The sequence below is a fragment of the Nothobranchius furzeri genome, chromosome 1 (assembly GCF_043380555.1).
Source record: "Nothobranchius furzeri strain GRZ-AD chromosome 1, NfurGRZ-RIMD1, whole genome shotgun sequence".
NCBI lineage: Eukaryota > Metazoa > Chordata > Actinopteri > Cyprinodontiformes > Nothobranchiidae > Nothobranchius > Nothobranchius furzeri.
This window is the reverse complement of record NC_091741.1, coordinates 33,502,834-33,527,291: the sequence shown is the minus strand read 5'-3', so window position 1 is coordinate 33,527,291 and position 24,458 is coordinate 33,502,834. Positions and strand designations below refer to the sequence as shown.

General features: G+C 48.5%; 2 protein-coding genes across 5 annotated transcripts in view; one reads left to right on the top strand and one right to left on the bottom strand.

Annotated features, from left to right (window-relative positions):
- The window catches only part of LOC107387689 (CCR4-NOT transcription complex subunit 2), a 26,491-nt gene extending 10,480 nt beyond the window's left edge, over nucleotides 1-16,011 (bottom strand). Inside the window, exons 1-9 of one of the 3 annotated variants that reach the window (XM_054739922.2) lie at nucleotides 15,900-16,011; nucleotides 12,493-12,624; nucleotides 11,742-11,811; nucleotides 11,477-11,624; nucleotides 10,676-10,885; nucleotides 3,158-3,213; nucleotides 2,915-3,040; nucleotides 295-425; nucleotides 109-229 (exon numbers count right to left, since the gene is read on the bottom strand). In XM_054739922.2, the coding sequence (XP_054595897.1) occupies nucleotides 109-229; nucleotides 295-425; nucleotides 2,915-3,040; nucleotides 3,158-3,213; nucleotides 10,676-10,885; nucleotides 11,477-11,624; nucleotides 11,742-11,811; nucleotides 12,493-12,612 (982 nt within the window). In that variant the 5' untranslated portion in view covers nucleotides 12,613-12,624; nucleotides 15,900-16,011. Of the gene's footprint in view, nucleotides 1-108; nucleotides 230-294; nucleotides 426-2,914; nucleotides 3,041-3,157; nucleotides 3,214-10,675; nucleotides 10,886-11,476; nucleotides 11,625-11,741; nucleotides 11,812-12,492; nucleotides 12,625-14,604; nucleotides 14,737-14,870; nucleotides 14,969-15,899 lie in introns of those variants that run through there. The other 2 variants (XM_054739921.2, XM_054739923.2) reach the window with 2 other exon arrangements.
- Nucleotides 16,012-16,042: 31 nt separating this feature from the next.
- Nucleotides 16,043-23,226, top strand: rtcb (RNA 2',3'-cyclic phosphate and 5'-OH ligase). Of its 2 annotated transcripts, XM_015962814.3 has the most exons (13): nucleotides 16,043-16,135; nucleotides 16,240-16,412; nucleotides 18,189-18,267; nucleotides 21,033-21,100; nucleotides 21,166-21,265; nucleotides 21,350-21,506; nucleotides 21,574-21,730; nucleotides 21,793-21,952; nucleotides 22,056-22,231; nucleotides 22,323-22,511; nucleotides 22,585-22,695; nucleotides 22,769-22,888; nucleotides 22,972-23,226. In XM_015962814.3, the coding sequence occupies exons 2-13, from the start codon at nucleotides 16,320-16,322 to the stop codon at nucleotides 23,077-23,079; spliced, it is 1,518 nt and encodes a 505-aa protein (XP_015818300.1). In that variant the 5' UTR covers nucleotides 16,043-16,135; nucleotides 16,240-16,319; the 3' UTR covers nucleotides 23,080-23,226. The 2 variants fall into 2 exon arrangements, with proteins under 2 accessions (XP_015818300.1, XP_070412200.1); XM_070556099.1 differs by lacking the exons at nucleotides 16,043-16,135; nucleotides 16,240-16,412; nucleotides 21,033-21,100 and having other exon boundaries at nucleotides 18,198-18,267.
- Nucleotides 23,227-24,458: the final 1,232 nt, after the last annotated feature.

Below are 24,458 nucleotides of genomic sequence, written 5' to 3'. Positions count from 1 at the left end.
TCAGCTCTAAATGAGCTGTTGTTTGTTCCTGTTTGACTCAGAGAAACTCCTGTTGGAGTTCAGAGGAGTCCTGATCAGGTTTTTACTGAGCGACGGTCCGAGGCTCACCGTCGGGAAGCACCTGAATCCCTTTCTTCTGCTGGTTGTTGTTGTTTGGAGCGGAGCTTTTATCACCAGGAAACTTTGGACCATCGGAGCTGGATGAGGTCTTTCCCGACGAGTTCAGATTCTATTTGGAGGAAAGAACAAAGTCAGACGAGAGGTTTTCAAAGAGAAAGAATATAAATAAATTACCGTTTTGGTGTCTTCACTGGTGCTGGTGGGGTCTTTAGTCTGGTAGTTGGGCCCGGGGAGAGCTGGGAAGTCTTCGTTATGGATGGAGAAGTCCTGCGACTGCTCATTGGATGGCTTTGTCACCATGCCGACTGGAAAAGAAAGTGAATGTAGAACAACTTAACATGATTCAGGAGAAGATCTATGGAAGGCTACAGAGAATCTGTAGCTTTGATTACTTTAAACTGATTTCCTCCTACATTAAAATGATCAGCTAGGGTTTGAGAGGAGCCAGTTGAGGTGGCTCAGGTATCTGGTCAGGATACCTCCCTGGTGAGGTTTTCCGGGCACGTCCAACCGGGAGGAGACCTAAAGGTAGACCCAGGACACGGTGGAGGGACTATGTCTCTCACCTGGCCAGGGAACGCCTTGGGATTCCCCCGGAGGAGCTGGCCCAAGTGGCTGGGGAGAGGGAAGTCTGGGCGTCTCTGCTTAGGCTGCTGCCCCCGCGACCCGACTCCGGATAAGCGGATGAAAATGGATGGATAAATAAACTTGAGTTGAATTACCGTATTTTCCGGACTATAAGTTGCACTTTTTTTTCATAGTCTGGCTGGTCCTGCGACTTATATACCAAATTATGTATACCGCGCTGCTGCGGGCCGGCTCCGGTCCAGGTTTCAGCTCCTCTGCCCCGCCATCACCTGCTGCAGCCTGTGGCGGGGTGCTGCGGGCCGGCTCCGGCCCAGGAATGAGCTCTCCCTGCCTGCTGGGAGGGTCTGAAACACCGCCATCCTCTGCTGGAGCCCGTGGCGCGCTGCTGCGCCCTGGTTGTTTATTCTGTTATTGTTACCGGTGCTTGTCTTGCAATGTGAAACGCTCGGTCTCAGATTTTGTAAGAATAATAACATTTCCCCCCAAAATGCGACTTATATGTTTTTTTCTTCTTCATTATACTTTTTACGGCTGGTGCGACTTCTAGTCTGGAACATACGGTAAATAGAAATCGGATCTAAACTAGCGGGTCTAAGACATATTAGACGCCACGCTTCCTTCTAACAACGTATTAAACATCGTTTTACACGTTTACCTCTTCACTCGTTGCCGGTGATGAAAGGAAATCTGATGTGCTCGTCTTTTTGCTGGAGGCTGAACGGTCTGAAGTAGTACTCATTAGAAAATAGAGATCCCAGGGATTTTTGGCCCTAACGGCCATCCGTTGGTAAAGTCTTACTCGAACATAAAAAGGTAAAATACACACAGTCACCTTCACATATAACTGCTGGATAAGCAGCTGAAAACGGATGGATTAGGGTGATTAGCAGGGTTCGGGTATAAATTTAAAAAAATACATCAGCTGCAGCTCAGAGGAGAATCTGAGGAAGTCACAACCAGTTCTACTTTCAGCTTCTGGTCCGACATAAACAACCAGGAAGTATTTTACTAGGAAAGCATTGTGTGTGTGTGTGTGTGTGTGTGTGTGTGTGTGTGTGTGTGTGTGTGTGTGTGTGTGTGTGTGCGCGCTAAGGGGCCATTATGGTCTGCATATTTCGAAGCCAACAAGAAAGTGGCAAACATTGCAGTTCTACCCTCTTCCACTAGGGGCTGGCACTAGGGTTGTAAGGATGAACCGGTTAACTATTCACCACGGTGTGAAGTGCTGTGGTTAACCCACCGTAAAGTCTACAACTCCGCAGACAAACAAATTAGCTGACCAAAGCGAAAGTGAAACTGAAGGAATGCATGCAGCAGAACCAGCGTCAACAACCACCAGGACGGCTTCGTCTCCACCTAGAAAGTGCTTCAAGTCTGCTGTGAGGGACATTTTGGACTCCCAAAGCCGCCAAAGAGAAATTCAGAATGATGTCTTGTCAGCTGAAATACGAGGTGTTGGTGTGGCTGCTGGGTATCTGACCGAGGAGAGCGGAGGCTATCGGGCTTTGCTGGTCCACCACGTTGAACGATAAATGACCCGCACTTGTATAGCGCCTCTCAGAGTAAGGACTCCAAGGCGCTTTACACTACACTGTATCATTCATCCATTCACACACTGATGGTGATGAGCTACGATGTAGCCACAGCTGCCCTGGGGCGCACTGACAGAGACGAGGAAAGATCCGCGTGTCCGCCATCGTGGACGTTCTCGTCTCAGGTTGGGAGCGCGACACGGGAGCCGTGAGCCGAGTCAGTGCTCCCAGAGCCAAGTGCGTCGACAACGGTGGACACGCAGGATCTTTGGCCGCAGTGAACCAGCAAAGCCCGATATCAGTCAGTTTACCCAGGAATAACTTGGTCACTAAGCTAAAAACACCCAGAAAACTCCGTTAGCTTCGGTTAACATGTAGCTAATGTCCCGCTGATCTCCGACCGTGGAAAATGAGCTGATCTGTAAGGCCAGGGCTCCCGGTCACAGCGATCGGAGTCTGCTTGTGATTTAGTCCCAGTCCATATGATCAAAGGAACAGCGCTAGGCTGGTGGCAGCTAAACAGAAAGGAGAAAAGGCCCTAAAATGGAGCCCAGTGGTACCTCACGTTTTTCTCTTACATTAATAAATGCATCCCATTAGAAGTATTTAATCTGGTACATTTAGGTACGATCACACATTATAACCTCTTGTCTCCATCATAATGGTTCTGTTACCGTAAGGCGCCCGGCCTGCCAGCGGGTTGTGCTGTGGGGGGGCATTGGCGCCTCCATCCCTCCGACTCCGGTCTGCTAACGCTGGGAAGTCAGACAGGTCCAAACCCGTCACATTCTCACTGCCGTCTGGAACCAGAGACATGAAAACTGTTGGTGAACGGCTTCTAAATTAAAAACAACACAAATACTGGATTAAATAATCCAATTCAACCGAACCGATCTTTGTGTTTAGTTTGGTTTTACCTGTGCCATTAAAGATGTTGTTGGATAAAGAGCTATTCATGTTGAAGCCTGGATTCCTGTTTAGCATGAAAGGCAATGTTAGCATCAGATGCTGAGAACATCAACATAAACAGTCAAACAGAATAAAATCAGTGCACAGAACTCAAAACGAAGCTGCCCAACTGTTGGATTTATTCAAATTCAAATTCAAAAGTACTTTATTAATCCCAGAGGGAAATTAGTTTCAGTACACACAATTCTGAGATCAGACAGACATACGTAGACACATGACAAGAATTGGTGACTGTGGTCATTCACAATCCGAGTCGTGCTACCATAATAGAGATCAGAGGGTTTATATGAGGATAGAGTCAGGGGGAGGGGAAAAAAGGCACTTCAGAGGTACCCTCACCAGGGAGGACAGCTTTGCTCTGCAAAAAAACACCTCAGACAGAAATGCACACAGACATTACACAACATAAGTGTCCACTAGGTGGGGAGGTAGGGTTGGGACTCTTCTCACTTCAGAGCATGCAGCCACATGGGGCAGCGCTCATCACCTCCGTTTGGACAGGGGAGGGAGATAATGGGTTAGAGAGCACAGTGACTCCTAGATACGGTTCCACGGCCTTCACCGGTCACAGTCCCGCCCAGGCTGGGATAGGGAGAGAGGTTTTCCATAGCGACGGCAGCATTCCACATTTCTTCTGAGGGGGAGTAATCACTTCAGCCTCACAGGCTCAAGGGCACCAGATCCAGATAAAAACTTGTTTTGGGGACAGACAGAGATAATTTCCTCTCTGCCTTAAAGTTCTGTTGGTCTTCAACCCCTCTACATCCAATAATGGCGTTATCAAACTATTCCAATCCGTGCTGATCCGTCCACTCGCTCCTTGATGGAATCCACCTTCTGTGCCAGAGCCTGAATCTCAGCCAAAGGTCCAAGCTTACGACTCATCTCGACAATTATATGAGTTTGTGCGTTCACAGCGCGCTGTAATCCATCCCTGAGCTCCGGGAGAGAGCCAATATTCCTCGACAGCTCGTTAATTTTCCGGTAAGCCAGGTAACCTCCCAGGCCAAACAGCAGAAATCCCGACACCAACACCACGAATATCCAGAAGTCTTCAGAATCCTCTACAGACAGTTGAGAGAGGCAGATCAGGTTCCACTGTTTCCAGGAGTCCATGATATGCCCAGCTGGCTCTGTCCCAGAGGGGCATCCGGGAGCCCCTTCTCCCGTTCTCATCGTTGAAAAAATTTTGTCAATCGCGTTGAGACCAGCTGACCAGATCCATTTTTAATAATTTCTAGTTTCCATAAGAAATGCAGAAAGCGTCGTGCACCCAAAGACAGGACAAAGAGCCTTGGGATGAGGAGGGAGGGAGAGGAGAAAATAGCGTCTGCACTCTCCAAGAGCCAGAAGATGTTTTTATGATTAAAAAGAACATTTTAAAGGGCCTCTAAAAGCATAATCATCGACAAATGAAGTTTTCTCACAGAGCTTATTTGATACCAATCATTGGAAACAAAATGGCGCTGCATCAGATCCTTTTTGCTTGTTTTGTTCCCGTGGGACTCTGGGCTCATTAATTCATGTTGAATGGGAATGTCCTGGGGTCCAGGAGCTCTGGGTTAAAGTACTTTGTTGTGTTACTGCTTTGAGTAACGTCCCTCTACCCTTTGATGCTGTTGGTCACTTATTAAAGGTGTGGAACACTCTTTTAGTCAGTACATCAGCGATCGTCTCTGGTAGGAATGAATGCCTGTAAGTCGTACTCGAGAGAAAAAAGCCCTGAAGCGCATGGATCAGCACAGATAATCCAGCCAGAGGAGAAAGTAGCTTCAGACGACAGGATCTGGAGTCTTAGTTCCTGATAAGGACATCTCTCCTCTGATTGGCTAACAGCAACACGACTCTACCCCCGCTGCTCTGCAGCGTCAATGTTTTATCTCAATACGACAAGCTGTGTATAGGAGACTATTTTAATGTTCAGCCTGCATGAAACACTCAGAGTGACCCGATAGAATTGGAGATAATCATTAAAAACGGGTTTTCAGTGAACCACACCTTTAAATGATGGTTCACGACAGTCACATCTGGAGAAACCCGGAGAATCTGGTTTGCAGGGTAGACTGCAAAGAAGAAAATCATAGTTCAAAGATGGAAACCGCCTAATGACCTGTGCTAGGGATGGAGAGATTCACTGATGTGAGCCAGCAGTCCGTTCATGACGTTAGCCATGCAACATCACGGACAGCTTCAGAGTGCATCAGACATAACCGACGGCTTCATCACCGTGTATATCTCTGTGCATGTCACTCATCAGTAAAACCATGGTTACATCGACTATGTCCTAGTTGACCTACGTCCTAGTTGACCTACGTCCTTGGTGACCTACGTCCTAGGTGACCTACGTCCTAGGTGACCTACGTCCTAGCTGACCTACGTCGTAGTTGACCTACGTCCTAGCGGACCTATGTCCTAGCTGACCTATATCCTAGCTGACCTACGTCGTAGTTGATCTATGTCCTAGCGGACCTATGTCCTAGCGGACCTATGTCCTAGGTGACCTCTGTTCTAGGTGACCTAAGTCCTAGTTGACCTATGTCCTAGTTGACCTATGTCCTAGCTGACCTATGTCCTAGCTGACCTACGTCGTAGTTGAACTACGTCCTAGCGGACCTACGTCCTAGCTGACCTACGTCCTTGGTGACCTACGTCCTAGGTGACCTACGTCCTAGGTGACCTACGTCCTAGCTGACCTATGTCCTAGCTGACCTACGTCGTAGTTGAACTACGTCCTAGCGGACCTACGTCCTAGCTGACCTACGTCCTTGGTGACCTACGTCCTAGGTGACCTACGTCGTAGCTGACCTACGTCCTAGCGGACCTACGTCCTAGCTGACCTATGTCCTAGCTGACCTATGTCCTAGCTGACCTATGTCCTAGCGGACCTATGTCCTAGGGGACCTACGTCCTAGCGGACCTACGTCTTAGGTGACCTACGTCCTAGGTGACCTATGTCCTAGCTGACCTATGTCCTAGTTGACCTATGTCCTAGTTGACCTATGTCCTAGCTGACCTACGTCCTAGCTGACCTACGTCCTAGCTGACCTACGTCCTAGCTGACCTACGTCCTTTCTGATCTATGTCCTTGCTGACCTACGTCGTAGTTGACCTACGTCCTAGCTGACCTACGTCCTAGCTGACCTACGTCCTAGCTGACCTACGTCCTAGCTGACCTATGTCCTAGTTGACCTATGTCCTAGCTGACCTATGTCCTAGCTGACCTGTGTCCTAGCGGACCTATGTCCTAGGTGACCTATGTCCTAGCTGACCTGTGTCCTAGCTGACCTATGTCCTAGCGGACCTATGTCCTAGGTGATCTATGTCCTAGCTGACCTATGTCCTAGCTGACCTGTGTCCTAGCTGACCTATGTCCTAGCGGACCTATGTCCTAGGTGATCTATGTCCTAGTTGACCTATGTCCTAGCTGACCTATGTCCTAGCTGACCTATGTCCTAGCGGACCTGTGTCCTAGCGGACCTATGTCCTAGGTGACCTATGTCCTAGCTGACCTATGTCCTAGCTGACCTATGTCCTAGCTGACCTATGTCCTAGTTGACCTATGTCCTAGCTGACCTACGTCCTAGCTGACCTATGTCCTAGCTGACCTGTGTCCTAGCTGACCTATGTCCTAGCGGACCTATGTCCTAGGTGATCTATGTCCTAGCTGACCTATGTCCTAGCTGACCTATGTCCTAGCTGACCTACGTCCTAGCTGACCTACGTCCTAGCTGACCTATGTCCTAGTTGACCTATGTCCTAGGTGACCTATGTCCTAGCTGACCTGTGTCCTAGCTGACCTATGTCCTAGCGGACCTATGTCCTAGGTGATCTATGTCCTAGCTGACCTATGTCCTAGCTGACCTGTGTCCTAGCTGACCTACGTCCTAGCTGACCTATGACCTGTGTGTTTTGATCAGTATCGTAGCGTTTGTTATTCTAGAAGCCAGGTGGTGCGCTGCCGTTAGAAACACCAATCACTGTCGGACATATTTACTGATGGGAATCCTCTCAACTTGCCAAAACAAACAAACTTCCTGAAAACCACACATGGCGTCGATGACATGGTCTCTATCCCTGCAGCAACACGTTCTTCTGAGGCTTTTCATTGATCAGCGCACCGGAGGCTTTGAGCAAGGTCATTTCAGATAATTCCTTATTATTGTAACTAGGGATGTCTCGATCAGCACTTTAGGCTTTTAAAATCCGATTTGATTTCAGCGGGACTGCTGACAGCCTGATGTCTTCTTACGGAGACATGGAAGAACAAGCTCATAGCGGACTGCCAGGTTTCCCTGGAAGGATTTAAACTTACACGAGCCGACAGAAGAGCGGAGCAACTCGGTAAGTGTCCCAGACATCTTGAGAAATGTAAATCGCTGCTGGACTCATCATCCCTAACCCGTCCATAAACAGGGCGAGACTATCACACAGGAGGAGCCCTCTACAGGAGGTCTTCACCCAGAAGTAGCATATGCTAACGTGCTCATAGTTTATTTCAGGAGATCAGCAAGAATCATCAGTTATAATTGCCGATCTCAAATTACTGAAAAATATGAAAAAGCCATCCTGATCCGATCTCGGGATGGAGACATCCTTCACTAACGTTAGTGCAGAACTAAAACACCAAGCAGGACATATACCAGCAGTTTATCACACAAGTCCAACAAACAGCGGAGATAAACCCACATCTCCAGCAGCATTAGGCTACAACAGCTATCACAATAACCCCACATGTTTCATTACAGTACTGAGAAATATCTTCAGATGTTTCATAATAATTCCAGCAGCCTAAGCCAAGAGGCTCAGACTTCACGCTCCCCCGCTACTTGGGCCAGCTCCATCAGGCAAAGTGTGTCCTGGGTCTACCTTTAGGTCTCCTCCCGATTGGATGTGCCAGGAAAACTTCACCGGGGAGGCGTCCAGGAGGCATCCTGACCAGATGCCCGAGCCACCTCAACTGGCTCCTCTCGATGTGGAGGAGCAGCGGGTCTACTCCGAGCCCCTCCCGTATGACCGAGCTTCTCACCCTGTCTCTAAGGGAGAGCCCAGACACTCTTCAGAGAAAACTCATTTCGGCCGCTTGTATCTGTGATCTCGTTCTTTCGGTCACCACCCAAAGCTCATGACCATAGGTGAGGGTAGGAACGTAGATCGACCGGTAAATCGAGAGCTTCGCCTTCTGGCTCAGCTCTCTCTTCACCACGACAGACCGGTACAACGCCCGCATCACTGCAGATGCAGCACCAATCCACCTATCGATCTCACACTCCAGTTGTCCCTCACTCGTGAACAAGACCCCGAGATACTTAAACTCCTCCACTTGGGGCAGGACCTCATCCCTGACCCGGAGAAGGCATTCTACCCTTTACCGAATCAAGACCATGGTCTCAGATTTAGAGGAGCTGATTCTCATCCCAGCTGCTTCACACTCGGCTGCGAACCGCTCCAGCGAAAGCTGAAGATCACGTTCTGATGAAGCCAACAGGACCACATCATCTGCAAAAAGCAGAGACCTGATCCTCAGGCCACCAAAACAGATGTCCTCCACACCTTGGCTGCTCCTAGAAATCCTGTCCATAAAGGTTATGAACAGAATCGGTGACAAAGGGCAGCCTTGGCGGAGTCCAACTCTCACTGGGAACGAGCCCGACTTACTGCCGGCAATGTGGACCAAGCTCTGACACCGGTCATGCAGGGACCTAACAGAACCTATCAGAGGGCCTGGTACCACATACTCCCGGAGTACCCCCCACAGGGCCCCCCGAGGGACGCAGTCAAACGCCTTCTCCAAATCCACAAAACACATGTAGACTGGTTGGGCAAATTCCCACGCACCCTCAGGACCCCCCTAAGGGTATAGAGCTGGTCCAGTGTTCCACGGCCAGGACCAAAACCACATTGCTCCTCCTGAATCTGAGGTTCAACAATCCGACGGACCCTCCTCTCCAGAACTCCTGAATAGACCTTACCAGGAAGGCTCAGGAGTGTGATCCCCCTGTAGTTGGAACACACCCTGTGGTCCCCCTTTATAAATAAGGGGACCACCACCCCGGTCTGCAAGTCCAGTGGGACTGCCCCCGATGTCCACGCGATATTGCAGAGCCGCGTCAGCCAACACAGCCCCACAGCATCCAGAGCCTTAAGGAACTCCGGGCCGAACTCATCCACCCCTGGAGCCTTGCCCCAGAGGAGCTTTTTAACCACCTCAGTGACCTCAGCACCAGAGATTTGAGAGGCCAACCCAAAGTCCCCAGACTGCTTCCTCACTGGAAGACGTGTCGTGGGATTGAGGAGGTCTTCAAAGTATTCTGCCCACCGATCCACAACGTCCTGAGTAGAGGTCAGCAGCACACCGTCCCCACTGTAACCAGTGTTGGTAGCGCACTGCTTTCCCCCCTGAGGCGTCGGATGGTGGACCAGAATCTCCTCGAAGGAGCAAGATAATAATATGTATAATATGTAAATATAAAAGTTTCCACAAACACTGATGAAGCACATTTTCTATTCAAGTTGAACTAACGGATTAATCAAAAACAGTAAAGGATCAAATATGTGCTTCACAGAGAAAGAGAGGGAGAAAATAACCATGAAGATGTTTAAAACCCAGATGTGAGCTATAAAGTCTTTATAATGTGTCGAATCGTCTCAAACGACCTCGTGGATCACATCAAATCAGAAGTCGTCATCAAATCATTAAAATGAGTCAACAGGGACGGATGGTGTCACCATATCGCTAATGCAGCGTATCAGGATGCTAATGCAGCGTATCAGGATGCTAATGCAGCCTATCAGGATGCTAATGTAGTGTATCAGGATGCTAATGCAGCGTATCAGGATGCTAATGTAGCCTATCAGGATGCTAATGTAGCCCATCAGGATGCTAATGTAGCCCATCAGGATGCTAATGCAGCGTATCAGGATGCTAATGCAGCCTATCAGGATGCTAATGCAGCGTATCAGGATGCTAATGTAGCCTATCAGGATGCTAATGTAGCCTATCAGGATGCTAATGTAGCCTATCAGGATGCTAATGTAGCCTATCAGGATGCTAATGTAGCCTATCAGGATGCTAATGCAGCGTATCAGGATGCTAATGCAGCGTATCAGGATGCTAATGTAGCGTATCAGGATGCTAATGTAGCGTATCAGGATGCTAATGTAGCGTATCAGGATGCTAACGGAATGGAACTCAGCAGTGGGGATCCACGTCTCTGGTCTGTGCACCGGTTCAGATTTTACATGGAAGATCACCGACAGCAGGCACCACAGCACCGTAGATGGGCTTGGTAGCGGGTTGTTGTTTGGAACGCTGTTGAAACTTCCTGATACTAAAAGATGATTCACTACAAAAGAAGACTCGTCATTGCAGAGCTGAATCAGAAACACAGACCCGTTCAGATGTCAACACGGGAAGAGTCGGACTTCTGCAGGATTAAACGTTACTTTGGTTCATTTGTTTGTTTTACCTGTTGAAGGTGAACGGCTGCCGTGACTGTGGCTGTTTGGGCATCCCGATGATGCTTGGAGACGACCGGCTGGGACTCCCCATGGTGCCGCTCCTCCCCCCTCCTCCACCTCCCCCCCTCTCTGCTCCTATCCCACCCGCCTGACCCGTTGGACCCCCCACCTGCTGGTTGTGGTTCAGGACGCTCCGGCTGCTCATGGGCAGAATTCCCCTGCAGAAACAGGAAGTGGCTGGTTTGTGGACATGAAACACAAAATGGTGACATCTGAGTTTGTTACACGACTAAAACAACATCCAGGAAAAGCAGCGCTGACGGCGTCCCCCCAGGGTCAAAGCTCGGATGGCCGAGCACTCTGGCTCTCTGAACTGAGGCTGAAAATAAAACTCATCCACTCTACAGCTGGAGCACTCCAATGAGTTCAAATAAGAAGAACTAACGTTTGCACACCTTATGTGTCCTCGTCAGCGTTCCACCTGAAGCCCTGACCTAGCCTTTAGATGAAACTCGGGTAGGGTCAGGCTAGGGTTGGACTGTTCTGGACTGAGGCTGCTCAGAACCAGCTGGAACTAAACCAAAGAGCGGCTCTGGAAGGAGGTTGTGATTTTAATAAGGAGCTCATCAAACATTAAACAACCCTGACTAATCAATAATATTAATAATAATGTTGTGTTAAGACATCTGATCTTGTGATGACATCAGAGCAGCTGATGATGCTTCAGCGAACCGTAGCACCATCAGCTGCCCCGAGCTAAAGGGGGTAACCGAAAGGATCGGCTGTTTAAGCAGCCAGACAGGACGTACCTGCTGGGCGAGGGGGGCGTGTGCAGCGAGCTGGAGTTGGGAGTACTGGTGTGACTGGTGAGCTGGCTGGCAGACTGGTTCAGCCCCGTTCGACAGAGCGGGGGGGCCGCGCTGCTGTTCATCCCACGCATGGGAAACCCAAGTGCACCTTCGGTAGAACGGGGAAAAAAACATGTCAGAAACCCAAACAAGAAGCTCCTCCTTGTTTCTGCAGACCGACTTCAAACATCTGACACGGGTCCAGCAGCCCTGCTGGCAGCCTTACTCTGTGGGCCGTATAAACTGGCTCCCAGCTGGGACAGCTGACTGGTGGAGGAGGAGGACGACGCCAGCATCTGAACACAGAAAACACAACCTGTTAGCGCCCTCTACAGTCACACAGCAGAACAGCATCAGGAAACATCTGCAAATCTCTGTGGATCTGATGGTCTGACCACAGGAGGCTGCTGGTGTCAGCATGAGTCTGAAACGTGTCCACATCAGACTTCATCTCTTCCATCAAAGCTGATCTGCTCACGTGGTTCAGGGTGCCTCCTTCTGAAGGTTTCCCTGACTCTGGGAGGTGATCCCAAGGCAGCTCCAGAGCTTTCTGTAGGGATTATTTACATCCTTCACCTTGGGAAGACCTAGGAATTCTCTGGATGGAGTGGGAAAAGTGTCTGGGAAGAAGGAGGTCTGGGATCCTCTGCAGATCTGTTACCTCCGGATGAGTGGAAGATAAAGTCAGACGGACAGAATCAGCGTGTTTCTGTTGTGGACGTCTGGGAGAGTCCCTGCTCCTCCGTGTGGAGAGGAGCCAGCTGAGGTGGTGCAGGCTTTTGGTCCAGAAGCTTCCTGGAGGGATTATATCTCCAGGCTGATCGAGGAATGCTGTGGGACACTCTCCCCCAGCCCAGACCAGATGAGTGGACAAACAAACTGTTTCTGATTTAACCTGGAAAGCCTTTTTAAATCTTTGTTAAAAAGAACAACAGATGATGGATTACAGATTAAACAGCAGGACTGCAGAGACTCACGTCTTTGTCAGGTCGATGAGGAGGAAACATGGACTGTTGGCTGTAATAAAGACCGGAGTCATCAGAGTAGTCGCTGTCTAGCCCTCCCTCCATAAACTTCTTTCTGTTAGCACCAAACATGCCGCGTGTCACCTGAGGAACCAAAGCAGAGGCATCAGAAAGAACCAGCACCTTCTCATCACACCTGCAGGAGGGGCGGCTCTCTCTCAGATGTGGAAGCTGCATCTTCTCCGTGTGAACCAAAAAGAGAAAAAAAACACCCAGACTGACGAGCCAGCCCTGACCATACCGGTCCAGACGTGGAAGGGCCTGTTGCAGCGGTCGCTGCCACTACAGCCTCTACATGCTCCCCTGGGCCAGGTCCTACAATAGAACATGACCTGTCATGGTTGTGCAGATGACATCCACATCTACCTAGCTCCATCACCTAGTGACTGTGGTCCTCTAGACTCACTCTGCAGCAAGTTAATGACTGGATGCAGCCAAACTTCCTCCAGTTGGGCTGCATGGTGGCACAGTGGTTAGCACTGTTGCCTCGCAGCAAGAAGGTTGCATGTTCAAAACTCGGCTGTGGCCTTTCTGCGTGGAGTTGCGTGTTCTGCCCCTGCCTGCGTGGGTTTCCTCCCGGTGCTCCGGTTTCCCCACAGATCACATCCTGTAGCAGCGGTCCTCAATAGGCGGGCCCCCTATTTGTGGCCCCCGAACCTCGCTCGCGCACGCATACTGACAGACAGACAGACAGACCAGACATCTATATCTATAGAGTGCGCGAGAGAGAGAGGCACTCATATTTACTATATCAAACACAGGCCATTATTAATGTGCCGTAAGTTCTAATAATTTACTTCAACTTCATTAAAACACTTTCATGATACAACTGCGTTCCTTCAGTCCTCTGGTTGAACTGGGAATAAATCATGCACCGCGTCCGTGAGCTCTGAGTGACTAAAACTCCTCTTAAGCACCAGTTTTTATTGTGAACCAGAGTTCAGTCAGTGACTCGATGCAACCTGCTGGGCTCCTTAAACAGGAAACTTTTTACTGATTGGCTTAATGACCTGACCTGGTGATATCGAGAGAAGGTGGAGGGACAACAAACCACCAAGAGAAAGACTCTGAACAATGTGACAGTACATTTTGGGTCAAGTATGTGATGATTATTCAACAGTTGTGTCTTGATTCATAGGCTTGAAACATCTGCATGCCAGCGATTTGTGTCGTCCTGCTGGCCTTTCAATGCAAATGTCACTGGAGCACAAAGGTCCTGAACCCTGGTCCTCAGGTCTACTTGTTGGATGCAGAACAGAAAGTTGATGGATTTCAGTCTCATAATCTCATGTGCTTCTAAGCCTTCCGGTCATGAGGTGTTCGGACACGATTCTGGGAAAAAGCTCCAGATTCATTCAAGCTCTAACCGACTCCTGAAGAGTTCATCACGTCACTCAACACAAATCAGATGTCCTAAACATAAGCAAGCAGATTTCCGGTGGTGATGCTGTTTATAACAATGAAATGAACCAAAACAAAGCTCAGATCCTTTGTGGGGGTTGTGTATAAATGTGATGCTGAGTTTAACTACTGGTTTTACTACACAAACGTGTCTGATTTCCATCCTGTAACTCTCTAGCTCCGTAGCTAGCTTTTGTTTACAACAGCCTGCTAAACAAACGAGTATGCACAGAAACACAGTGAACAGCAACTAAAAATACGTTTTAACGTATTTTTATTGCTAATTGGTTGTTGGCAGAACATAATCGTTATGTTTATTATTAGACGTGAAAACGAGTCGTTCGGGTAAAAGTCTGTTTAGAAGACGCTAAATGCTAACAATACCTATTCAAGCTAATGCCACCAACAATCACTTTTAGTATTGTCGGTATTTTTTAATCAAAATTCATAAATAGCCACTTATTTGTCTGTTTTGAGGTTTTGTGTTTATAAAACACAATCTGATGTCAGCTGGTTAGATTAAACAGTATCAGATGCTACAGTTAGCCACAGTAGGCTACAAGCTACACCGATACGAAACATTTAGCTGCTAGCTCGCGTGCTAACAGCTAAACATCTAGCAGAAGACTAGAACCCGTTTTTACGTTATAAGCGCGTCGGTACCGTGGGGTCTAAGCGTGGTCCGGGAGACCGGTTCCTCTGGGTAAACTGGGTATTTTGAGTCCGGGTGTGGGCCCACTGCGCCCTAATTCCCCCAAACAACAAAAAGATGCGAAAGCCGCTTTCAAACCCCGGTTTCAAACATTTTATTTACCAGGACGTCTCTTTCAGTCAGAAGAGACGAACCCAGTTCTTCCTGGGTGTGGTTCTGATCAGTAACGGCAAAGAAAATGTTTAATTGGTTAAAATACACAAAATAAGGTGCTCACCGCATCAATCTGTCCTCCCGCTACAAGATGGCTGACCCCTGAGGCCTATCGCTCTAATGTAGTTTATTCACCCAAACTGTCGTTTACCCACTTCTGCTGTAGTTGTAGTTTATTCATGTCGGAGTTTGATCACTGACAATACTTTAATTATTCCTACAACTGTTTATATAATTTCTGTCATTTACCAGTTTCCACTAAAGCTCATTCATTATAGCTAGTTGGACGTTTCTGTTGTAGTTTATAGTGATTCATTTTCTTCTAATGGGCTGTAGAAAATGCTCCTTTTTTGTTTTCTTCTTCCTCTCTGTTAGTTTTTATAGTTCATTGGTGTTTGTTACAGTGTACTGGTTTCAATGGCATTTACCATTGTGGTCAGTTACTGGTTTCTATTGTAGTTTATTCATCTGTGTTGTAGTTTACTGGTTTTCTATGTCATATTGTGCTCTACTGTAGTTTACTGCAAACAGCATGCTCACTGCTGAGCACATGTAAGAGAGCAGATAGGTATAATACGTTAAACTGGATTTTGATGTTACAACAGCACTCCCCTTACACACCAATTCATTTGTAAAGCACCTTCAAATTACAGTGAAGCTGAACAAAGTGCTGTCCAACGAAACCACACAATAAAACAATTTAAATCGTATACAAAATATAAAAGCCACATCATGCTACAAGAACGCAAACTCTTTTGAAAAAGAAAGCAAATTAGAATAAATACCATACGGAACAACATGAAATCAAATAAAGAAGTTCAATGGTTTTTTATATCTGTCACTTGGGGTTGTCAAACATGAAAATATGACTCAAGAAGCTAATTTGAAGAGGCTTGAAATGGGCCGTGACACCAATCTCACCATCAGTCTCACTATCAGTGTCACCATCAGTCTCACCATCCAGGGGTGATCCTCCTAGCCCATTTGGTGCCCTGAGCGAACACCCTCTCTTACGCCTCATGCCAGCACACACACACACGCACACACATACATACACCAATGCACACTACTCAAACACAACCATCAGTCTCACCGTTAGTGTCACCACCAGTGTCAGCACGGGTCCTGTTGTGTTGAAAGCCAATGAATAAGTGGGTCTTCATTACTTCTCATATGGTTGAATGGGGCTGGCTGGTCAGGTTATGGGTTTTTTGGTTGAGATTCATCTTCCGGTCCAGCAGGGGGCGGTAATGCAAACAGCAATAAACAAAAAGCAGTAGAAGAAGGAAAAACAGAAGAAGAATTGTAAACGTACACGTTCGAACTTTCGTAAGTACTAAACAGATGTTCAACATTTTATCTGAAGTTTTTAGAAGCTGATTTTCAGGCTAAGATTTTTTTGTCAACGTAAACGTGGTGTTTGATGCGCACAGGCTTCCGTAGCAGCCATAGTTCCGGTGCGTGGTGGGAGACTGTGGTTCACCTGCGAGTCCGACCCATTTGAATCGGAACCATGAGCCGCAGTTACAACGATGAACTGCAGTATCTGGAGAAAATCAACAGTACCAGCTGGAGGATCAAAAATGGGTTCGTGCCCAACATGCAGGTGAGTCGGTTCGGACATTTCTGGAGGTCCAGTTGGGCCGGAGGTTCGTGTAGGTGTCGGGTGATGTACTGTGGTAGCCGGGGTGAACCTCTGCTCAAAATAGAGAAAATGGATCCCGTATTTCACATTACTATACAACGTTTTACATTATTCAGCTTAGTTACCCTTAAAGACACACACACACACACACACACACACACACACACACACACACACACACACACACACACACACACACACACACACACACACACCATTTCCAAAGTACATTTTAGTCCCCTGCACTTCTTACCATCCTAAAACATTATGCGCATTAAAAGAGCCTCTAGGCTGTAGACTTCCATGTTTTTTTAATTTAAATTCCGACCAGACATAGAGTCAGAGGTGAAAGAGAAAGGAAAAGACAAAAATAAACAATAATGAACAAGAGTCTGCTTCTAGACCTGCAGAAAGAGAGAAGAAAAAAATGGGACACACAACAATACATCAGGAGCAAGCTATCACTGCATCAGCCTGATGATGAAATATAAAATCAACATTAACTGAACAATCACACGATAATAAACCACAGTGCATTTAGTGGCAACCATAGCCTTAAGACAAGTGTTGAACGTGCCCAAGCCCATACTTATGAGAGCACCATGTGAGCACCTGTGTGTGTACACGCGCTTCTTTATGCAAGGTTTCTCTATAGGAGCGTCCAACAGAGAGTGTGAGGGACCACAGATCTGCCCCCTAAAGATGCGTAGGAGACAAGGGGAGCTCCAAGTCCCAGAGATGCAGGCGCTGCCCCAGAACACAGGAACCCCAAGGGGTCTGCAACCAGAAAGGCCCCGCCCCCCTCGAGAGGCACAGAGGATCGCCCCGGGGGGCCACAACCAGCAGCCGGCAGAGTCCCGGGAGACATCAGCGTCAAGCCCACAGGCCCGCCCGCAGCCTCCCACCCCCTAGCCGGCCGAGCCCGGGACCATGGGGTGACCACCCCCGCCGGGGACCCAGCAGAGCCCAGGGACCCAGACCCCACCAGGCAGCCACTGGGATCTATCAGGCAGACGCCAAAAATCTTAAACCCCCTGACCCGGGAGCCACGACCCAGGCAGACCAAGGCACCACACCCCACACCAGGTGTGGCAGGGGGAGGGGAGACGAAGATCTATATCATCAAAGGAGGTCCCAGGAGAGGGGAGGAGTCAAAGGCCCCACCTGACATGTACAGTCATACACAAACACAGTCACACACTCCCTCCCTCATGCTCACACATGCACATACAACCCAAGACTTACAAAAATGCTCCCCATACACACCCTATTCACTCTGGTCCCGGTACCGCTGCACATGGGGTACAACCATCACCGGTTCTAAGAGTTCGACCATTTCTGCTGGAAATATTGGAAATGGGGTCCATACCCGCACCCCCTGACTTGTCCACCCCCCAAGGTCCTATGTGCATGTTAGTGTGATGATGTGAGGGAGCAGGAGGAGAGAAATATGCGGGGATGGGGAGGAATGGCTGGTTGGGCTTACATGGTTTATGTAAACTTGCTGTGAAGGTTCTCCCCATGCCTCCCGGTCGTCATGCCGGTTGTGCCCCCCCCCCCCCCCCCCCCCACACACACACACACACACACTTCTAAATCAAAGCTAGTCCGTGCTTCAGTGAGACTCTGAGAGCAGACGTTAATCTGGCTACAACTGATGCTTCTGTTAGGAAGTACACTGGCTAGAGCCAGAGCTGGACACCCTCAGGCCTCCTGAATCTGTTTGTTTCCTGTCAGGTTGAAGGAGTTTTCTACGTGAACGAGTCCTTGGAGAAGCTGATGTTCGAGGAGCTTCGTAACGCCTGTCGTGGTGGAGGTGGGTTGGTCCTCTGACATCACTTCCTGTCTGCCTAACTTGCTCTGTAAGAGTCAGAACCTTCAATGAGTGAGAGGCTCACACAGACAGGAGGAACACTTTTAGACACAACACCAGTCTCACTCAGCAGTCTCCGTTGGGTATAAATGTTCACGTGTTCACACCGTGATCACCATACCTGCGTGGTATAGTGATCACGGTGCGGTACACACATGGACCCAATCCCAACACTCGCACTTCCACACTTGTGCCCTTCATTTGCGCGTTCCCGGCCAGGGGTGCGAGTGCGTAGGGTCTCCCGATACCCTCACTCTTCACCCAAGCCCGCAGCGATGCGGACCTCGGATAAGGGTGTTATTGTGCTCACATTAGAGTTTATGCTCTTCAGCCTGATTAAACGACCTGAAGAGCTGGAGAGCAGCTTCAGGGACGGGCTGATCCATCCTCGCTGTGTGAAGGAGAGATACTGCAGGTCTTTCCTTCCTGCCGCCGTTAGACGGTAATGGGCACTGGTGAAATGGAATTCATCTGTAACACTGGCATGTGCTATACTACTAGTACTAGTTACTAGTACTACTAGTACTACTATTACTACTACTACTATAGTACTACAAGTACTATTACTACTAGTACTACTGCTACTAGTACTACTATATTACTACTATTACTACTACTACTAATACTAGTACTACTAGTTACTAGTACTAGTTCTACTAGCAGTAGCTCACACAACATCACATGGGAGTATAGTAGTAGTAATACTAGTAATAGTACTACTACTTAGGGCTGCAACAACGAATCGATAAATTCGATGAAAATCGATTACTAAAAGCGTTGGCAACGGATTGCGTCATCGATTCGTTGTGTTGCACAACTCTTCCAAAAGCCCCCTCCCCTCCCGCCCACCGTTGCGCGCAGACCGGAGAGCCGGCAGGTGTTTGGAAGAGGAACATGGCAGAAGCAGCGAGACCCCAAAAAAAATAAAAACTTCTAAAGTTTGGGAGCATTTTCAGTTAAATCAGGCGAAGACATTCATTACCTGCAACGTTTGTAGGTCAGACTTAGCATGGCACGGGAGTACTACGGTGATGATGCAGCATCTTAAACGCAAGCATGTCAGAATCATCAGCGAGGAAGGAGAGAGCTCGGTGTCCGGGTAAGTTAAACACTTTTCAAAAGTGATTCACCCAAGCCCCGGATTATTACACAGGCTAGACATGCCCTAAGCTCGTAAAAAAAGTCTATAAAATCGTAAACGCGACACTATTAGATATGCGGGGTGGGGGGACTCGCACTGCTGCGAACCGGTTCCGCCGTCACATTCCCGCAGAAACTGGTTGATCACACCGGGGCCAGACTACTAGCATGTGGCTTTACAACCACAATGTCCTCAGAAGCGAAAACGCTTTTAAAAGGGAGGGAGGAGTCCTAACTGTTGCTGCAGGCGTGTTGTGTGAGAGTGCAGTTATATACTGGTTAATATATTTTTGGGTTCAGTTGCTTTCATGTGGCCTAATGTGAGTCTATTTGGGATCATTGGAATGATCAGCAGCATTTCTTGATGTGACTTTATGGCAGTTGCCCAGGGCATCATCGCAAGGAGGATGGCATTCATTTACTTTTGTTTTATTTGGTATTTTTTCAGTCATTTTTGGAAATAGTGATTAATTTTGATTAATTCACAGCCTATGTTTAATTACATTTAAAAATTAGTTGTTTGACATCTCCAATTATAATAAATGTCTACAGATGAGATCAAACAAAACAGATGACAATTGCTGTTTAACTTGGACCAAGCATTTTAGGTCACAGATAGGTAAATGGTAAATGGCCTGTATTTGATATAGCGCCTTCTAGAGTCTTGGAACCCCCCAAGGCGCTTTACAACACAATCAGTCATTCACCCATTCACACACACATTCACACACTGGTGGGGATGAGCTACAATGTAGCCACAGCTGCCCTGGGGCGCACTGACAGAGGCGAGGCTGCCGAGCACTGGCGCCACCGGTCCCTCCGACCACAGGTCGGTGTAGCTTAGGGTCTCTGTCTATACACCTTATAAGACATTTTAGGTGATGGCATGTTGTTTTTCTGCTATTGAACTGTTTTCTAATAATGTTGTGTTTAATAAAGTGAAGGAAGGAGAGAAATAACGTTTCCCTAGCAGTTTTTAAAAAATGTCCCCATGTAATCCGATTAATCGATTAATCGTGTCGAGACCCCATCCGATTCATCGATTATCCAAATAATCGTTTGTTGCAGCCCTTCTACTACTAGTACTAATATTACTACTACTACTGCTACTATTTCTACTACTACTAGTACTACTACTGATACTATTTCTACTAGTACTAGTACTACTACTACTACTAGTACTACTACTGCTACTATTTCTACTAGTACTAGTACTACTACTACTACTACTACTACTATTTCCACTACTACTAGTACTAGTATTTCTACTACTACTAGTACCACTACTAGTGCTAGTACTACTACTATTTCTACTACTACTAGTACCACTACTAGTACTAGTACTACCAGTACTACTACTACTGTACTCCCGTGTGATGTTGTGTGAGCTACTGCTTCTATTCTGTCCTTCAGCTGTTGCAATAATGCGGTTTTCCCACTGAGGGACAACTAAAGGTGTTATTATTTTTAACCAATCAGAGTGGTTTGTCCACATGTCCATGCATCAGTAGATAGATGGCACCCCTCTCCCAGGGTCCATAGGTCACCTGTTTGGCTGTCGTCTTCAGGTGTGGGCGGGTTCCTGCCGGCTATGAAGCAGATCGGGAACGTCGCGGCTCTTCCTGGGATTGTTCATGTGAGTGAAGATGATTTGTTTAAATGATAAGTAATCCTGAATCTCACCGTGTCTTCTGTCCACAGAGGTCCATCGGCCTCCCAGACGTCCACTCTGGCTATGGGTTTGCGATCGGAAACATGGCGGCCTTCGACATGAACAACCCTGAGGCGGTCGTGTCTCCAGGTGATTCCAAACAGCGGTCCAAGCTGATGATTCTCCGTAGGGGAAAGGAATTTTGGGCTCATTGGCATTCCGTGCACCTTTCAGGTGGAGTCGGTTTTGACATAAATTGCGGCGTTCGGCTCCTGAGGACAAACCTGGACGAGCAGGACGTCCAGCCTGTCAAAGAACAGCTAGCCCAGTCTCTGTTCGACCACATCCCTGTCGGAGTTGGGTCCAAAGGTGTCATCCCTATGGGAGCCAAGTAAGAAGGACTCTCCAAAGCCAGATGTAGGTCACAGCTGGATCTCGTCTCACCTGTGTGTCCTCAGAGACCTGGAAGAGGCTCTGGAGATGGGGGTGGACTGGTCGCTGAGGGAGGGCTATGCCTGGGCTGAGGACAAGGAGCACTGTGAGGAGTATGGCAGGATGCTGCAGGCTGACCCCAACAAGGTGTCCTCCAAGGCCAAGAAGAGAGGCCTGCCACAGGTAACGCACAGGCCCCGCCCCTTACACCGGGCTCAGTCAGAGTGGACTTTTCTGTGTTGCAGCTGGGAACTCTGGGAGCAGGAAACCACTACGCTGAGATCCAGGTGGTGGATGAGATCTATGATGACTACGCAGCCAAGAAGATGGGCATCGACCACAAGGGCCAGGTGTGTGTGATGATCCACAGCGGCAGCAGAGGACTTGGACACCAGGTCGCCACAGGTAGGACGGCCCCAGGCTCCCAGATCAGCGGCTCTGTGGTCCAGTTGGTTTAAAACAGAGAAACGGCGATGTTGGTGCAAATCTTAACAGCCCTGTCTGACAGACGCTCTGGTTGCCATGGAGAAGGCGATGAAACGTGATAAAATCACGGTGAACGACCGCCAGCTGGCCTGCGCTCGCATCACCTCCCAGGAGGGTCAGGACTACCTGAAGGGCATGGCGGCGGCAGGAAACTACGCGTGGGTCAACCGCTCGTCCATGACCTTCCTTGCCAGACAGGTAAGCTCACCTGCAAGATCTGGAATTCCACCGAGATGAGCGCGCAGGGAACCAAAACCTGAGCTCTGTGGGTCTGGATCTCGTCCAACAGGCCTTCTCCAAGGTCTTCAACACCACACCAGACGACCTGGACATGCACGTCATCTACGACGTGTCCCACAACATCGCCAAGGTGGAAGAGCACATGGTGGACGGGAGGCAGAGGACGCTCCTGGTCCACCGGAAAGGATCCACCCGAGCATTCCCTCCACATCACCCCCTCATCCCCGTAGATTACCAGGTACACACACACACACACACACGCGTGCACACACGCCATCAGGGGCGACCCGAGACCTTGTCGTGTTTTCCAGCTCACCGGGCAGCCCGTGCTGATCGGAGGGACGATGGGAACCTGCAGCTATGTTCTGACGGGGACCGAACGAGGCATGACGGAGACGTTCGGCACCACGTGTCACGGAGCGGTGCGGGCCCACCTGATCATCTTCATCGATGTTCGAGTCGGCCCGTTCATAAACGTTCTGTCGTGTGTTTCAGGGTCGCGCCCTCTCGCGAGCCAAGTCTCGCCGGAACCTGGACTTCCAGGATGTTCTGGACAAGCTGGCTGACATGGGAATCGCCATCCGAGTGGCTTCACCCAAACTGGTCATGGAGGAGGTGAGAACAATGAGCTCCGTTTCTTCCAAAGGCCTCATCCTCCAGGAGAGACGGAGGCAGCAAAGGGATGCTTTCTGTTTCAGGCTCCAGAATCCTACAAGAACGTGACGGATGTGGTCAACACGTGTCACGACGCCGGCATCAGCAAGAAGGCCATCAAGCTGAGGCCCATCGCTGTGATCAAGGGCTGAAGCTCGCTGGATCCAACATGGCCGCTTCTTCACGTAATTTCTGTTGGGAAAACATGAAGGACTCGTGTCACGGCTGTGATGTCGGAGTGTTTCCATTAAAGCTGCTGAAGCGTTGATGTGTGTTTAATAAAGAATGTTCTGGATTCAGGTCCGTCTGACCAGATGTTTCCTGTGGGGACAGGAAGTCGGAGATGTTAGCTGAGCAGAAGGTTCTGCTCTGGTGCTTCAGCAGCAGATCCGCGGGTCTTAAAAAGTCTTAAATTAGCTTTTCCAAATTTAAGGCCTTAAAAATGACAGAAAATCCTTAAATACAGTTTCCAAAGGTCTTAATTACCAAAGACCCAATAAACTAGATTCTTTCATTTCCAGTTCAGCCTTTTTTCTGTGATGTTGCCGTAAGCGGAACCGTCCATTCAGCTGGTTGTGAAAGGGGGCTATTTTTAGATGAGCACATTAGCTGGTTAAGCTAGTGGGAGCTTGCGCCGTGGGGAAGTTTAACGGTAACTGGATGGCTGATCCCACCGGTTCCAGGCAGCAGCTGGAAATTATAGCTTAAATTTGGCTCCTTGATCCCCTGCTCAGGGATCCTGTCCACGTTCTACTGGCTCCTCTGCTCCAGCGCACCTGAACCAACGTCTGAATCACCCGTCAGGTGTGTTAGATCCCTGCAGGACACCGCCGACCTCTGACCCCAAACGTGAACGATACAGATCGTAGACTGGAGCTGACGTAGCAGCGGGCCACTGAGGAACCCATCCAACATGGCGGCGACGCTGTAACGACCCAGTGGTGCGTCTGAACTCTTGTCTGGTGAACAAACTAAAGATCTACAAGTTTAAAATATACGTCCGATTAAAAATAACCGATAAATAAAACCTCTTCAGTATTTGATATTTATTAAACTGAACTAAGATGAATAATGAAGACAAAATCAAGAATTATTTAACTAAAGTTTTGTAAATTATATATTTAAAACAAAGCAAAATAAATAAAAGGTCAGCTCTGATGAAACACAGGAAGTCCAGTTCAGGAGGTGGATTCAGAGTTCCGTTGGGATTTGCTTCACAAATGAAAACACCTGAAAGTTCAGGAGAAAAGTGGAACCGGAGAACGTTCTCTCCTCGCCCTTCAGAGGTTTTTAAAAACTAAACATCTGAAATTTATTTACATTTTAACACCATCTCTTATTTACACTTGGTTCTGATTCAGCTTCATTATTGTGGCAAACTTCCAAAGCAACAACAGATCCTCTCGGCGTTCCGACATCAGGAAACAGACGGAAGAGCGAGTCGCTGCGAGCTAGAGATCAAAGCAAAGCACGTCACACGCCAACTCAGTAAAGTTCTCATTCAGCCCGTTTCTGTCCTGCAGCAGCAAAC

Coding starts and splice junctions, on each gene's coding strand:
- rtcb (XM_015962814.3), top strand. CDS start 16,320: ATGAGCCGCAGTTACAACGATGAACTGCAGTATCTGGAGAAAATCAAC. Junction 21,266..21,349: donor TGAGGCGGTCGTGTCTCCAG/GTGATTCCAAAC, acceptor TGCACCTTTCAG/GTGGAGTCGGTTTTGACATA. Junction 22,696..22,768: donor GCACCACGTGTCACGGAGCG/GTGCGGGCCCAC, acceptor CGTGTGTTTCAG/GGTCGCGCCCTCTCGCGAGC.